Genomic DNA, 16041 nt, shown 5'->3' with positions numbered 1-16041 from the left:
TGTTCGCAGTATCTGTGCGCCGGACGCCTCGCTTTTCATCCCCAAGAAATCACAAGATCATGTTCCAAACCCAATGATCCCTTCAATCACTCGCCTGCCATCGCCGCATACTCCACGTCCCCTTGTCCAGGCGGTGGAGCGACGGCTGCCAGACTGTCCAACTCATCGGCTGCGGCTGGGCCACTAGTAATCGCCTTCTTGCCAGGGGCACCGCCAACTGCTTTGGCAGTACTCTGTACAGCACGGCCTGCCTTGGCGTTTTCCAGTCGTTGATCGCGATCCATGTTGTCGAGTGGCTTTGGCTTGCCCCACTGCACTCTGAGCGGTACACCCTTGACCACTGCCCTGCCTTGACATGCAGCCGCCGCAGCTTCAGCTCCAGCTCGATCCATGTAGTTCATGAAAGCGCAATGTGATCGGTGACTGCAGACGATTGAGCGTAAAGCGCCGTATTGTGAGAAGTGCGTTCGCAGATCGTGTTCCAGCATGTCGTCTTCTACGCCGGTAATGAAGAGGGATGTGATGTTAGTGTCTCTGGGTGGCAGGATGTCCTCAGGCTTGATCGGTAGAGCAGCTCCAGATGGAAATCCTTTGCCGCCTCTCGCGCCGCCTCTACCACTTCTGCCAGCACTCGCACCTCCGCGGCTTGGTGCTCCATACGCAGATCCGTAGGCTGACTTGCCTCTCGAGTCTGTCGTCCGGATCGGTCCTGGTCTGTGTCCTCCTTCTGAGCTCTCACCTCCCTCCAGCAGCTTCTGTCCGCCCTCTTCACCTTCAGCTTCTAACCGCCTCTGCTTCTTGTAGTATGGTTCTGAGCTCGCCAGCCGTCGCAGCAAGTCTCTCGCCTTGTCATCCGTCTGCTCATACCCCTCCAAGCCCCTTCCCTCCTCAATCTCCCGCTCGTTGTTTTGCGCGAAGTATTCCCGATTGACTTCACTCTGCGGTCCCGGCGCAACCATCTTGAGCGCAGCATCTCTGATCGTGATCGGCAGACCAAAGCTCAGATCAAGCATGCAGCACTGACAGCAGTTCTTGAGTCGCGCGCATGTGAGACAAATGCCTGTGCGCTTTTGCCTCGCTGTTCGGTCGGCTTTCCATCTGAAGACCGTGAAAGGTCTGGTGCAGAGCTTGCATGCGGCGCCGTAGTCCTCCTTGAGCATCTGGACGTATGGGTTGTCGCTGAGGCATCGCTCGCAGACTGAAGGCAAGTCGGTGGTCTCCCAGCCTGAGCGATTCAGATCTTGCTTGATCTGTGGCGGCATGGTGGGGGAACTTTCCGCTGTATATTCTCGAGTGACGGCGTGGTCGGTGGCGTTGACTTGTGTCCAAGGCAGTCGCAATACGAGGAAGACAGCGGCCCTTGGGAAATGTTCGTCGAGAAAGGGAGTGAAGGTTCGGGGCTGTCGAAAGTGAGGACTTGTTTTTGAGGCAGGCACTACAGCATTTCAAATCTTGAAGTGAGGACTGGAAGTTCGGAGCTAGCCGCCATCTCCGCATTAAGGTTTCGCTTGTGGCAGACGCTAATTCACTAAGCGAAACCCTAAATTTCCCGGCCAGGGACATCGAACGATTTTCCCATACGAACCTTTACGAGATACTAGATTGTCAACGTACGATTGTCCCACACATCGCTGTCTCCATTGTCCAATTGAGACAGACGTATATATAAGCTGTTCATTCGATACGCTCAAACCTCCTCCACAACTCCTCAAGCCGAACACAACACAAACATGGCACGCACGCAAGCACAACTCGAGAAGGAGGACAAGGAGCGCGACCTGGCCTTCAAGCAAGCCCTCCATGGCAAGACCGGTGCTGAGAAGAACTCAATCATGGCCATGATGGGCAAAGACCATGCTGCACAGAAGCTCGCCGTCGATTCGTACTTCAAGCATTGGGACAACAAGGCAAGCGTAGAAGAGACGGAGGAGATTCGCAAGGCACGACGAGACGAGTATGCCACCCTCACTCGTCACTACTACAACCTCGCAACCGACCTCTACGAGTACGGCTGGGCACAGAGCTTCCACTTCTGCCGTTTCAGCAAAGGCGAAGCATTCAGACAGGCCCTTGCCCGACACGAGCACTACCTTGCCCTGAAGATGAACCTGCAAGAGGGCATGAAGGTTTTGGACGTTGGCTGCGGTGTCGGTGGTCCAGCAAGAGAGATTGCCAAGTTCAGTGGTGTCAACATTACCGGCCTCAACAACAATGACTACCAGATCGAGCGCGCGACAGCCTACGCACAAAAGGAGGGACTTTCGGACCAGCTCAACTATGTGAAGGGCGACTTCATGCAAATGAGCTTCCCGGACAACAGCTTTGATGCTGTCTACGCGATTGAGGCCACTGTCCATGCACCCAGCCTGGAGGGTATCTACTCGGAGATCTTCCGCGTGCTGAAGCCAGGCGGTGTCTTTGGTGTGTATGAGTGGCTCATGACCGACAAGTACAACAACGACGATCCTCACCACCGCGAGATTCGTCTTGGTATTGAGCAGGGTGACGGTATCTCCAACATGGAGAAGATTGACGTCGCATTGGCTGCCATGAAGGCTGCTGGATTCGAGTTGGAGTTGAACGAGGACCTTGCGGACCGACCTGACGAGCTTCCATGGTACTGGCCTCTTTCTGGTGAACTCAAGTACATGCAGAGTATCTGGGACTTCCCAACTCTTGCTCGTATGACGCACATCGGCCGTGGTCTTGCACACAGATTCGTCGGCGCTCTTGAATTGATCGGACTTGCGCCAAAGGGTACCCAGAAGACTGCCGACTCTCTCGCTGTGGCTGCCGACTGCTTGGTTGCTGGAGGAAGGGAGAAGCTGTTCACCCCGATGTACCTTATGGTCGGAAGGAAACCAGCGAAGTAGAGTGTCCGGCTTAGACGGGGGCTGACTGTTTTGATTGTTTCAATGGCCTGGGTTAGAGGCTCTGTACCAGCATGGCGTTGAGTCGTAGAGTTTTGTTAGAGTAATGTACAAGTACCCGGTGTGTATTGGGCACCGTCATTCGACATTCGACCCTTTTTTCGCGTCGCTTCTCCTCCATTATAGCTCTTCACATCGGAGTCTCGCTCTTCCCTCCCATGTTTACGACCTTCAGAGAGCTCGTGACCAGCGAACGCCTTCGTTTGATGGCCTTCTTTTAACAACGTCCACTGCAATGATTTGGACTGCATGCATCCGTCTCTTACATTGTAGATGTCCTCATCTTCAATCGTCGAGGCTAGAACTGGCTGTTTTTAATCTCCTTGAAGCTCTTCTTCGTCCCCTTCAAATTCCCAGCCGTATCATTATCCAGCCTCTGCGTATGCTCATGAATATTCAGCTTATACTTGTCGCCTCCAACATTCCTATCACACCCAGATTAGCACATCTCCCCTACCAATCCTTCCCATCCAATGTTGCACTAACTTCCCCTGCACAACGTTCTCCCTCAGAATAATCGCAACGCCTTGTGCATGTTCCAATTCCTGCGCGGCCTGAGGCGATTCTTGGGGTAGGGACTTGTTCTCGCGGAATCGTTCTTGGGCGAGCTTTCGCGCGGATTTGAGGGTCGATTTGTCGCCTGAGAAGGCGATTCGCGTTGCGCGGAGGAGGTGGCGGTAGGTTGCGAGGACGGCGGCGTGATTCGTGGACATTGTCGGGTGCTATCGTATTGGCATTGTGGGTTGATGGGGAGGGAAAGTTGATAGCTCGCGGTCGAAGGAAGTGAATGGTGGCTCGGCTGAACCTCGGATAGATTCCTGCGAATTTCTAGGTTGCCCTGAAATTGTTGCTCTTCTTCGCTCCTCTCACTTTCAGCTTCACAAATTCGCAAATTCGCAACAACGACTTGGCAAGATGGCTGCGATACAGATCACGGCTGAGCTGCCGACTCTGCCTGATGGCTGGAGCGCTGAGAAGGACTTCAAGGCTGTGGGCAAACTGAGCCAGCCAACACAGAAGCCGCTTGAGCCCTGTGGACCGTTCTACCTTGGTGAACAGCATCTTGGATTGCTTTCGATTGTATGACTGACGTATGTTCTATAGCTCACGCCCGCCGGCGGCGACATAAGCGTACCTTCTCCGAAGACGAGCGCATTCAGGCCCAGGAGAACGTCAAGAAGGTGGAGAAGGAAGATGACGACGATTTCGATGATAACGAGGATCCAATGCTCTTGCAGCGTGAGGCCAAGGACTGGAAGACACAGGACCACTACGCGATTCTTGGTCTGCAGAAATACAGATGGAGAGCTTCTGAGGATCAGATCAAGCGTGCCCATCGCAAGAAGGTCCTGAAGCATCACCCTGACAAGAAGGCGGCTGCTGGTGAGGAGGAGAATGATCAGTTCTTCAAATGTATTCAGCGTGCGACGGACATCCTGCTCGACCCAGTGAAGCGTCGTCAATTCGACAGCGTGGACGAAGCCGCGGATGTTGAGCCACCAAGCAAGAAGGATGTGCAGAAGAAGCCTGGCAACTTCTACAAGCTGTGGCGACCAGTGTTCGAATCTGAAGGCCGCTTCTCCAAGAAGCAGCCTGTTCCCAAGCTCGGCGATGACAACAGCACTCGCGAGCACGTTGAGGAGTTCTACAACTTCTGGTACGGCATCGACTCCTGGCGATCCTTCGAATACTTGGATGAGGATGTGCCTGACGACAACGAGAGCCGTGATCAAAAGCGACACGTCGAGCGCAAGAACAACAACGCCCGCAAGAAGCGCAAGAACGAGGATGTGCAGCGTTTGAGGAAGTTGGTGGATGATGCTCTGGCACAGGACGAGCGTATCAAGAAGTTCCGTCAAGAAGGCAACAAGGAGAAGAACAAGAAGCGGTTGGAGAAGGAGGCTGCTGAGAAGGCCGCCAAGGAGGAAGCTCAGCGCAAGAAGGAGGAAGAGGAGCGTGCTGCAGCTGAGAAGGCGGCACAGGAGAAGGCTGCCAAGGAAGATTCGAAGAAGGCCAAGGAGGCGGCGAAGAATGCAGCGAAGAAGAACAAGCGTGTCATTCGTGGTGCTGCCAAGGATGGCAACTACTTCACGGATGGTGAGGCCAGCCCGGGACAGATCGATGGCGCTCTTAACGACACCGATGCCTTGATCACCAAGCTCGACAACGAGGAGATCGCGGCCTTGACTGCCAAGTTGCAGGGCAAGACGGATAAGATCGAGATCAAGACTGTCTTCCAGGAGGAGGTCAAGCATTTGGTTGAGGCTGGGAAGGCCAAGGATGGCGAGTTCAAGACGTTGGCCTAAGTCTATTCAATCTCCAGTCTGCATTGAATCGGCGTTCATAGAGCATGCAGCGTGTAAGATGGCTTTTGTAGTGCAGCACTCGTAGAACAACAGTCACAACCCGACAAACGTCCCATTCAAATTTGACAGTGTTAACTTAACCTTCATACTCTCAGCCAAATGTATGCATTGCCATCGACAACACTTTTGACTTTCACATGATAGTCACGTGGGATACGGAGCTCAGTCCGCAGCTGACCAATCGTGGGAAGCATCTTGGAACTCGCCCTGTGTTCTTTCGGTGCGAACAACAATCTAACTTTCTCACCATGGCGACCTCGAATGCTGCAAGAAGCTGCCTACGATGCCTGCGAACATCACAAAGTCTCACACACCGACCCGTCTCTCGAACAATACCCCGCCGATGCCTCCATGCCTCGACGCCACTCTACCTCGATTTCCTCGCGCCGTCATGGTCCTCATCGACTCGAAATGCGCCACAAGCAGCGCTGCGGCGTAGGGAGAACATTGCGCAGATACCCCACCGAAGAGCAATCTCCTCATCACCCCACCACCAAGCCGTGGCAATTACCAACCCGCGCAAAGACGACTCGGGCAACGACATGACCATAACCATAACCCCCCGCGCCGCCAGCCGCCTGCAAGCCATCGCGCAAACCGACTCCAACCCCGACCTCGCCCTCCGCGTCGCCGTCGAATCCGGCGGCTGCCACGGCTTCCAATACCTCATGTCCCTCACTTCCACGAAAGACATGGATCCGGACGAAGACACGCTCTTCGAGAATGAGGAGGTGCTGGCCGGGAAGGGCGATGGGGAGTACAAGGCGAAGGTGGTGATGGACGAGCCGAGCTTGGAGCTGTTGAAGGGGAGCAGTGTGGATTATACGATGGAGTTGATTGGGAGTCAGTTTAAGGTGACGGGGATTCCGGGGGCGAAGAGTAGTTGTGGGTGTGGGACGAGTTTTGATATCGCGGCTTGACATGGCACAGCCAGGAGGAGTCTGATGGTTGTGGTTACGGACCTATAGTGGAGTTGAAATCGATTGTGAGGGAGTCTCCACGGCAAGTCTCACGAATGTACGAGCCACCCCCATACCAGTATGTCACGATACACCCTCCCCTCTCCTACAGATCCACGGTTTTTCGCAGGATAGAACGTGTTCGATTCGATGATTCTAGGTCACTTTTCGCCTGACGAGTTATTGGAAGGGGCTTGGTTCGCATGCTATTGATGGCTGGGATTTAGCAAACAATCGTATTCGTAGCCGATTTCTGGACTTGTCGGAAAGAGGGCTGTGTAAACGAGGGACAACCAAGAGGAGGTTATGGTTGTATTGCCAGAGTATTTCCTAGACGAATCCGGTGCTTTCTTCCCCACTCTCTTATCTGACTGCCTCTATCGTTTTTGTAAGGAACAACTTTGCGATGCCGAAGGCTAACGGACATACCATAGACTCTCCTTTTCCCCGAGCCTACGACGACGATCGATGGGCCAGCAAGCTGCTAGACGAAACCATGTCTTCCAGCAGAGGTTATAGCGGTTGAATGTTCTCGTGTCTGGTCGAAATCAACGCATGAGACCACTATTCCCCGGCCTCGGAGTGTGACCTGGCTCTCGATTATACTTGAGGTTGCATGATGGGCTTACGAGCAATGGGGATAGACGCTGCATTTTGAGCAGACTGGCCGTATCAACCTACCAGCTGAGTCGGAGGAAATAGGCGGACGACTGCAGACTCTGCTGGGGATCGAAGGCATTGAACCGCATGCAGAAGGGGTGGGGGTGCTGCGTTGTGCAGCTCGCTGGCGATGTCTCCAAGACACGAACTCGTCTTTTCGACTGCTTGGATGGATTTAAATCGGAGGAGGAACTTCAAGGATCTGGAGGTGTTGATCTGGCTCGTCGTGGGATGGATTCATGGCAGCAGTGAGGATGGCTGTCGCCAAAGTCGTTCCTTCCTAATTCTGTGGAATTCAGCATTCCGAGGCGCTACCCGAACCTTAGACCGACGACACCCTTTGCTACTTCAGCCTCGTGAATGTATCATCGTTACCAGTTGGCGACCTCAAGGTCGATATAAGGCGCACATTCGGGGCAATGTTTGCGTGGGACGCTGCGAAACGCACTCAACGAGACGTTCACCTATATCAACAAGGTCAATCCTCCTGTTCAGCCAGATGAGGATGCCCTGCTTTGGATCGTAGAGAAGCTCTCTTTGAACGAGTAATCTCGCCGAGACACTATGAGCATGCCAGACGCGATGCAGTCGGAGCAACAGCCATCATCAGCGCGGGTGTTGATGTGGCGTTCGAGGCTGTGAGAAGATCTAGGGCGGAACATACCTATGATATGCGAACGGACAGCGTGGACCTGCTCCAGCAAGCGTACGACATTAAAGTCAAATGCCATCACTCGCAAGTCTCATTCTTGCATGAATAACCCACGGTCGTGTACTGAGATCCCTTGCCAGGGCTACCGCACCGTAGCAAGAGTCTCCTGAAATTGTGTCCTCGCAGCCTCTCGAATCTGGTCTTCTTTCACAAACCCAACCTTCCTATACCAACGCCGTCCCGTCCGTTCATGGCCGATGTTCACGAGCAAGACTACCACTGAAGCTCGTCAAGATCGTGAGCCACAGCCAGAGAAATAGTATGAGAGCATCAACGTCGCCCCGCCACATCTGCACTGCACTTTCAGGCACGCTTCTCTTGTTCCTGAATCTTAAAAGTATGACACCGTGAAGAAGCGTCCCGATAACCTTATCGATGCCTCCAACTTCACCGTCTCTTGTCCTTTGGCTGGTTTCATGCTAGAACGACCACGTTGCCCTGGCCCTATTGGCTGCAAGTGTTCATGGAGAAGGGGAGCGGTGTGAATGAGAACAACTCGAAAAGTGGTTGGGAAACTGCCAGTTGTGGACCCTGCATGGGGGCAAGAGCCCCGCCGATCACCCCACTACATCATCTCTCGAGCTTTCTGTTGTTGACCTCTTTCTCCAACCTCACTTCACTTTTTCTCTCCGATTGCAACACCTCACCCACGAATACCACCACCACAATGAGCGTCAAAGAAGTGTCTTTGAAGCCCTTCACGGACCAGAAGCCTGGCACTTCTGGTCTTCGAAAGAAAGTCAAAGTTTTTGAACAGCAAGGGTACACTGAGAGCTTCGTCACATCCACGCTCAAGTCCATTCCTGAGGGCGTCGAGGGCTCCTACCTCGTCATTGGCGGGGATGGTCGTTATGGAAATGAACGCGCAGTGCAGTTAATCGCGAAGATTGGAGCAGCATATGGCGTCAAGAAGTTGCTCATCGGCCAGAATGGTATCATGTCCACTCCAGCGGCATCACACCTGATTCGCATCAAGAAGGCCACGGGAGGCATCCTCCTCACGGCTTCCCACAACCCAGGAGGTCCAGACGAGGACTTTGGTATCAAGTACAACTTGGCCAATGGCGCCCCAGCTCCTGAGAGCGTCACGAACAAGATCTACGATACCTCCAAGGCCCTCACCTCTTACAAGATTGCCGACATTCCAGACATCGACCTCTCCACCATTGGCACCAAGACTTACGGCCCTCTCGAAGTCGAGATCATCCATAGCACCAAGGACTACGTCGACATGCTCAAGGATATCTTCGATTTCGACCTGATCAAGGCCTTCCTCAAGGAGCACTCAGACTTCAAGATCCTGTTCGACGGTCTGAGCGGTGTGACAGGAAACTATGGTGTGGACATCTTCGAGAAAGAGCTTGGTCAGGCGGGCAGCACCCAGAACTGCGTGCCCAAGCCAGATTTCGGCGGACACCACCCAGACCCCAACCTTGTCTACGCTGCTTCTCTCGTCAAGCGTGTGGACAAGGAGGGCATTCACTTCGGTGCTGCATCAGACGGTGATGGTGACCGCAACATGATCTACGGTGCGAACTCCTTCGTCTCGCCTGGTGACTCCCTCGCCATCATCGCCCACCACGCCGATCTCATTCCATACTTCAAGAAGCAGGGCGTCTACGGCCTTGCACGCTCCATGCCAACTTCTGGTGCCGTGGACCTCGTTGCCAAGAAGAAGGGCCTCAGCAGCTACGAGGTCCCAACTGGATGGAAGTTCTTCTGCGGTCTCTTCGATGCCAACAAGATGAACATCTGCGGTGAGGAGTCATTCGGTACCGGCAGCAACCACATCCGTGAGAAGGACGGCCTCTGGGCAATCGTCGCCTGGCTCAACATCATCGCTGGCGTGGGTCAGCAAACCGGCAGCACTCCGTCCATCAAGTCCATCCAGCACGACTTCTGGAAGACCTACGGCCGCACTTTCTTCACCCGCTACGACTACGAAGGCTGCGAGAGCGAAGGCGCCAACAAGGTCGTCGCCCACGTCAAGGAGCTCATCACGACCAAGAAGGGCGACTTCGTTGGCAGCAAAGTCGGTGGCGCCAAGGTCGTCGAAGCCGATGACTTTTCCTACACCGACCTCGACGGCAGCGTGAGCAAGAACCAAGGTATCTACGTCAAGTTCGACGACGGCAGCCGCATCGTCGTGCGGTTGTCCGGTACTGGATCCTCTGGCGCCACGATCCGTCTGTACATCGAGAAGCACGAGACGGACGAGAGCAAGTACGGTCTGGACGCGCAGGAGTACCTCAAGGACAACGTCAAGGTTGCGGTTGAGTTGCTCAAGCTGCAGGAGTACATTGGCCGTGTCGAGCCAGATGTCAAGACCTAGGTGGGTCTTGACTACAAAAGCATGATTTGCGTGACGATGAGAAACGAGCATTAGATGAGATGAACGAACAGACAGCGTTGCGTTTGCTTGCGTGTGCATGAGACAAGTATGGAAAAGGGATGTGTAGATAGCCAGCGATACAGAAGCAAGCAAAGCAAGACAAACGCGTGACCTTCTTCCCACGTCACATGCGTACGAATGGTCTGATTGAAGTGGCCTAATCCAAAAAGGTGTTCATCTTCATAGCGAGGTCCTTATCCTACGGGTATCTACCTCTCATTCCTCACTTGCCTTCACTCCACCAGCAAACCAAGCCAAGCCAGCCGACCAACCAACCTCTATCTACCTCAGGTAAAACTCTTCTTCTCCTTAGTAGGACTCTCCAACGAAAACTCCGCCGAGAACAAACTCTCCCAACCACTCTTCCCCTTCTGAGGCTGCTGCCCTTTCGCAGGAGAAGCCTTCACCTTCGGACTCCCGCCTGTCGCGGCGGAATGCTGTTCAAGATGTCGTTGCAGGGAACGGACGGATTTCGAAGGGGATTTGGATCGTGCGCGTGGTTTGGAGGGTGAGTCGGACGAGCTGGGACGGATGGCGGTGGTGGAGAGTTTGCGGACCTGTTTGAAGAAGAGGCATTAGAATTCTGATGCGGGATCATTGAGTTGCCATGAGAGGTCTTGGCGCACCTGTTCGTGTTGGGGTTCTTCAAAGTCGGCTTTGGCTTCTTGGTGTTGTTGGAGGGGATGTTCGGCGGTGGTGGGCGAGGAGATGCCTAGACCGGTTGTGCCTGGGGGGCCAGGGAGGGGGCGAGGTTGCTGGCCGATGGACGATGCCTGGCTTTCCGATCGCTGTCGATTGCCCTCAGCATTTGGTGTGACGGCTGTCGTTGGAGTCACGCCCGCGACACCCTTCTTAGACGTGGAGCTACTGCGACGACTGTCCAAGCTCTTGTTAAGATGCTTGCTGGCATCACCGCTCTTACCACTACCTTTGGCGCGAAGACTGCCTTTTGCATCGACGTTGGCAGCCGCAACGGTAGACTTGCCTAGGCCAGGTGTCGTTGGTGCTGCCCCGGCTCCTCGTTCTTCCACGGCATGCACCATCCACCACGTCAGCCCATCAGACAAGTCGAACGGATTGTCGTCCTCGACTTGCATAGATGAAGGGGCGTCACTCGTCTCGTCGATACTCCTCCCATCAGCAGCGATGTTATTAGCGTTGGAACGCTGCCCACTGAGATCCACCACCTTCTGCTCCACCTTTTGTATTCTGGCCACAATGAAGTCTCGAGTGCCCAATCGCATGCCCTCTCTTTCGGCCAGGAAATAGTGAGGACATCCAATGTTGAAAGCAGCCCAGGCACCCTTGACTTGACCACCCCTTGTCGGCAAGAAGAGTGCAAGATCACCGTCTTTGAAGTCTCGCACTGCAATCTTAGCTTGAGCTTCGCTTCTGAGCTTGACAGCACGCTCTTTATACGCATCAGCCCGCTTCGTCGATTCTTTCGCCTCCTTGCTGTACTTCTTGGCGGTATATTCGAAGTCCTTGACCCGCTTCGTGACTGCATCAGCGAACACGTCCAAGTCGAAGCGTGAGACGTGGTTGAGGAAGGCTTCGAATTGAGCAGTCTCGTCCTCGGCAGTCTGGGAATCCGGCCAGTGAAGGAGTCTCAAATCCGCAGGAGGTTCAGTCTCGGTTGTTGAAGGCTTCCTCGTAGGTGGCGGCGAAGTAACAGAGATCTGTCGGCTCATGTGTGTGTGAGGATCGATGATTGTGGTACTGGCAGCCATCTTCGACGCACGCTCAATCGTCATCTTGTTATCGTCCTGGTACGAAATGACCAGACCAAGACGTTCCAACAGTCGACCAAGTCTCATATTCTGGGAGTATAGTCTCTGCGACACCTCCTTGGCCCGCTCTGCTCGCTTTTGCAGTCGTTCTGCAGATGCTTCGGCGTTGGTATGGTAGACCTTGTGCTTCTTTTGCAGTCGCATGAGCTCAATGTCGAGACTGTTAATATGCGACTTGGCTTCCGCGAGTTCAGAAGAAAGCTTCTTGGTCTTGGTTTCCTCATCGGTGACCCTTTGGCGAAGTACTTCAGACCCGGTCTCACCCTCCGCGAACTTGCTGCGAAGCATTCGTAGCTGTTCCTGTTCATTGGCGAGCTGCTCTTCCAGATCCTTGGCCTTCGCTTCTTCAGCACCCAGCTTCTCTTGAGCCTCACGAACTTGCTCTTCTGATTCAGTCTGCTTCTCAGCAGCGGTCGCCAATTCGGTCTTTTGTCGATCGTTGCTTGCCCACAAAGAGGCATTCTCGGTCTTCGCATATGCAACCGCTTCTTCAAGCTCTTTCACGTGCGCAGCAGACTTCTGGGCAAGCTCCTCAAGAGCTGCGGCCAAACCAACGAGCCCATCCGGTGATGCTGCATCAGGAGACAAGTGTGCGTGAGCAGAGGCAAGACTTTGAATATGCTCCGTCTCCGATTCGCGTCTCTGTTCCTGCTCGCGTAGGATCTTCTGCATCTCCTGCTCAGTCTGTGATTTCGCCGCTTCAGCGATCTCAACTCTACGCTCCAGAGCACTGCGAGCATCGTGCTCGGTAGCAGCTCTGGCAGCATGTCCAGCGGCGTCTTCCTTCAGCCGTATCATCTCATCGTCGATGCCTTCCCTTGATCCAGCGAGGCGTTCGATCTCGTTCTCACATTCCTCAATCTTCTCCTTTGCTTCTGCCAGCTCATGCTCCAGGCTGCGCCGTACATCAGCAAACTCGCGTTGTTGAGCCTCCATGTTCTCCATGAGGTCTTTCTTCGTCAAAGTCGCCTCTTCGACCTGCTTCTGAAATTCTGCGTCAGAGTTCTTGCGGGACGCGACCTCATCTTTGTACGACTGCAGCTCTGCCTCGAGATCAACGACGCGTTTAGCAAGCCGCTTCTCCTCGACGCCCTGCGCCTGGGCGAGGGACGGCCTCCTTTGCTTGCTCAAAGAGTTGTTTCTTGACGTATCATCCGAAGGCGCAACCGGTGGAGTGGAGATGCGATTAGGCAAAGCACCCTCGCTGGTCGGTGTAAAGACATCGCCGGTACTCGCTCGAGTCATCTGAGTCTGGCGGTGCAGCAGGTCCTCGAGTTTTCTGACACGACTCTTCTGCCCTCGAAGGTCTTCCTCAAGCCTTGCATTGCTTTCGCGAAGAGTCTTGTACTGCTCATCGCCACGCAACAGCAAAGACGTATCTCCAAAGGCTGCCTCGTGCATGCTGCCGTTCTTGAAAGCCTTTGCGTGTTTGATCTGCTTCCGAGTTGGCTTGTCAAGATCCTGAATGGCTTGATCAATCTCGTCTGTAACAGGTCCCTGCCCGAAGACACTGAGTAAGGCATTCAGATACTCAGTAAGCTCGTCACGAGTGGTCATGGGCCAGCTGCCGCCTTCATTCTGCAACGCAAGCTCGATTCCAAGCACTCGACTCTGCAAGGCGTCCGGAGAGACAACATCATCGACAGTCCTCATCCACTTCTTTCTTCGCTTGTCCTCTTCTTCCTGGTACGTGGCGACCTCTTCTTGCAGGGTCGCCGAGTCACGATTCATCTTCGCAACCCATTCTCGCCGCCTCACAGACTCAATCAAGAGCTGGCCGTATACTGAGGGAAGTCGTGATATGATGGACAGGGTCTGAAAGGTCTTGGCTTGATCTTCAGAGACATCGATCTCCTTCATCTCGGAGTACAACTTTGCAAGTTGGGATTCGACCTCGGCCAAAGTTCGCATATGCTCCAGTGATATCTCGGCGGCACTGTCTCGCTTTTGTCTGGCTCGATGGACAAACTCATTCACCTCGCCGCAGTAGTCGACAAGATTTGGAATGTAGTTCCTGGCGTGGAGGGCACCCATCTTCGAGATTGAGTTCATGTTTGGTTGGTTCCTGACCAAAGACTGTACATGATCCGAGTCAGATGCCATCTTGGTAACAACTAGGTGGATCTCCTGCATCAGTTGAGCGGGCTCAGAAGAGCTTTCGGCCATCGATCGGTTGTTGATCTGTTCCACGGCTTCAAAGAGCTCGTTGCTGCTTCTCGTGACGGAGTCCAGATCATCTCGCGCGTTGTCAACTTTTCCGACTAAGGCATTAAGGACAGACTTGGCTCCATTTGCAGCTTGCTTCACGCTCACAACATCGACAAACCCTTGCAGGGTGTTGATGTTGTGTTGAGAGTTACGCCTCGAGCCAGACGGAGGAGTCATAGGTTGGATGAATCGCGAAAAGTCGGCTCTCGCAGGTATGCTTCGCAGGCTGCCCAGGTTGTGTTCCCATCCATCGACATGGCCCTGCTGTTCTCCCAGAAATTCGTTCGACCAGTCCGCCGCTCCAACATACTGCTTCTCCGCCGTCTTGATATGTTGCTGCAGACTGGCCACCGCCACCGCCAGACTCCGCTCAATAACATGCTGTTCATCCTGGTATTGCTGCGCCTGTTTCGCCCGCGTGCTACATCCATTCAATAGCTCTGCCGCCCAATTCTTTCTCAATCTGAATAGGTTCTGCCATAACTCTATCTCGGTCTGGTTCGAAGGGAGGTCCGGCGCTGCAGTCGGTTGGAAGTCTGTGCTGTCGACGCTTTGGGTGAGGTCTTTGGAAGGACTGGTTGCCTTCTTGCCGTTGAGCAAGCTCGAGTCGAAGACGAATAGCTCATTCTCGGTCAATAAGGTCTGCGTGCGGACTTGCTTGCCCTGGGCGGTAAGCAAGATCTGGCTGCGCTGCTGGATGCCGGCCTGGTTGACGATCCATGACTTGAGCTGCTCGAGGGAGGTGGTCAGGCTGGGGTCGAGGACGAGGCGCTGGCCAGAGTGTCCGATATAGACGGATATCGACGACATGCAAGCGCGCCAGCAACGATGAATGGTCAAGTTGTGGTTGCTGGCGCGACGAGTGTGTATTGTTCAGGAGGAAGAATAGACCAAGTCATCGACTCTCTTCGTAGGCGACTAGGGACATGCAGGTGACAGTGGTGCTGGTGATAGCTGCACATGACTGATATCCGCGCGATATCACATCATTAGCCAGTTTAGGTTAAGGTTCGCGCTAACATTTCGGAGCGGCTACGGAGGTTGGTACCAAAAGTCCTTGCCACCCCCTCGGGAGCGGGCCGGGAGCTTGGTCCCGTGCTCATGTCTGCGCACGCGCGTTCTGAGATATTCACGCAAAAATAATAACACTATTACACAAATTTATAGTATAGATATTTTAAGAGGATTCGACTCCTACTCGTATCCTAACGCCTATACCTATACCTAAACTTTATTTTTATAACGCCGTTAACTACTCGTTTAGTAGTAATATCTATAGGTATTATAGAGCCTATATAGTAGTACTTCTTAGCCTATACTACTACTTCTTTTAAATACGTTATAACCTTTTTTATTTATTAGTATTATCTTTCTATATTAGTACTAACTCTTTATTAGTCGCTCTAAGCCTAGTAGTAATAGATAGGCGCGCCTTCTTAGTTATAGTCCGTTTTTAAGCTACTTTCTTACGAGTACGAGTATTCTTTACTTCTCTTTTCGTATTATCTACTTTTTCTTTTTTATTTTCGACTTACTACTACTTAATACTCTCTATAATCTAATCGATAGTTACCTCCGAGCCTACCTATCGACTATTAAACGCCTTCGTACGCTTATTATATAGCCGATTCTCCGAACTTTTACGATACTCGTTACCTCTTTTAAGCTAGATAACTTCTTTAATATAGCGGATAATTCGACGAATCTAGTATTAGATAGTAGCCTATAGTAGCTCGGCCTACGTTTACTACTAGATCTTACGTAATTTAGGCTTCTTCTTAAAGTCTCTATATAACTAAGTCTTCCTCTTTATCTAATACTAAACTAGTTTAATTATATTTAAATTAGGTAAGTTTCTAGGCTAAAGGAGGCGCTTAATAGACAGCTTAGAGTATATAGCGACGTTAGCGAAGTACTTATAAGCCGGCGTACCGTCTTTTTAGATAATTAACTAGTACTACTTTATAAAGGGTACTATTAGAGGTAATAATACGTCCTTCTAATACCTATACTAGTTAATCCTC

General features: G+C 52.9%; 7 protein-coding genes across 7 annotated transcripts; 4 read left to right on the top strand and 3 right to left on the bottom strand.

The window, feature by feature from the left end:
• Positions 1-86: 86 nt before the first annotated feature.
• Positions 87-1262, bottom strand: M409DRAFT_54288 (uncharacterized protein; the record flags this gene model as incomplete). Its single annotated transcript, XM_033812667.1, has 1 exon — positions 87-1262. The coding sequence occupies one exon, from the start codon at positions 1260-1262 to the stop codon at positions 87-89; it is 1176 nt and encodes a 391-aa protein (XP_033667969.1).
• Positions 1263-1730: 468 nt separating this feature from the next.
• M409DRAFT_54287 (uncharacterized protein) lies at positions 1731-2873 on the top strand (the record flags this gene model as incomplete). The annotated part of the gene is made up of 1 exon (XM_033812666.1): positions 1731-2873. The coding sequence occupies one exon, from the start codon at positions 1731-1733 to the stop codon at positions 2871-2873; it is 1143 nt and encodes a 380-aa protein (XP_033667968.1).
• A 355-nt stretch (positions 2874-3228) lies between these two features.
• M409DRAFT_66155 (uncharacterized protein) lies at positions 3229-3643 on the bottom strand (the record flags this gene model as incomplete). Its single annotated transcript, XM_033816816.1, has 2 exons — positions 3229-3355; positions 3417-3643. The coding sequence occupies 2 exons, from the start codon at positions 3641-3643 to the stop codon at positions 3229-3231; spliced, it is 354 nt and encodes a 117-aa protein (XP_033667967.1).
• A 202-nt stretch (positions 3644-3845) lies between these two features.
• Positions 3846-5236, top strand: M409DRAFT_54286 (uncharacterized protein; the record flags this gene model as incomplete). The annotated part of the gene is made up of 2 exons (XM_033812665.1): positions 3846-3981; positions 4035-5236. The coding sequence occupies 2 exons, from the start codon at positions 3846-3848 to the stop codon at positions 5234-5236; spliced, it is 1338 nt and encodes a 445-aa protein (XP_033667966.1).
• A 308-nt stretch (positions 5237-5544) lies between these two features.
• Positions 5545-6216, top strand: M409DRAFT_54285 (uncharacterized protein; the record flags this gene model as incomplete). Its single annotated transcript, XM_033812664.1, has 1 exon — positions 5545-6216. The coding sequence occupies one exon, from the start codon at positions 5545-5547 to the stop codon at positions 6214-6216; it is 672 nt and encodes a 223-aa protein (XP_033667965.1).
• Positions 6217-8294: 2078 nt separating this feature from the next.
• Positions 8295-9959, top strand: M409DRAFT_66153 (uncharacterized protein; the record flags this gene model as incomplete). The annotated part of the gene is made up of 1 exon (XM_033816815.1): positions 8295-9959. The coding sequence occupies one exon, from the start codon at positions 8295-8297 to the stop codon at positions 9957-9959; it is 1665 nt and encodes a 554-aa protein (XP_033667964.1).
• A 635-nt stretch (positions 9960-10594) lies between these two features.
• Positions 10595-14827, bottom strand: M409DRAFT_66152 (uncharacterized protein; the record flags this gene model as incomplete). Its single annotated transcript, XM_033816814.1, has 1 exon — positions 10595-14827. One exon carries the CDS (start codon positions 14825-14827, stop codon positions 10595-10597), a length of 4233 nt encoding a protein of 1410 aa, XP_033667963.1.
• Positions 14828-16041: the final 1214 nt, after the last annotated feature.

The sequence above is a fragment of the Zasmidium cellare genome, assembly GCF_010093935.1.
Source record: "Zasmidium cellare ATCC 36951 unplaced genomic scaffold M409scaffold_16, whole genome shotgun sequence".
NCBI classification, from domain to species: Eukaryota; Fungi; Ascomycota; class Dothideomycetes; order Mycosphaerellales; family Mycosphaerellaceae; genus Zasmidium; species Zasmidium cellare.
The sequence above is the reverse complement of the archived record's forward strand: the minus strand, read 5'-3'. Positions and strand labels throughout refer to the sequence as shown.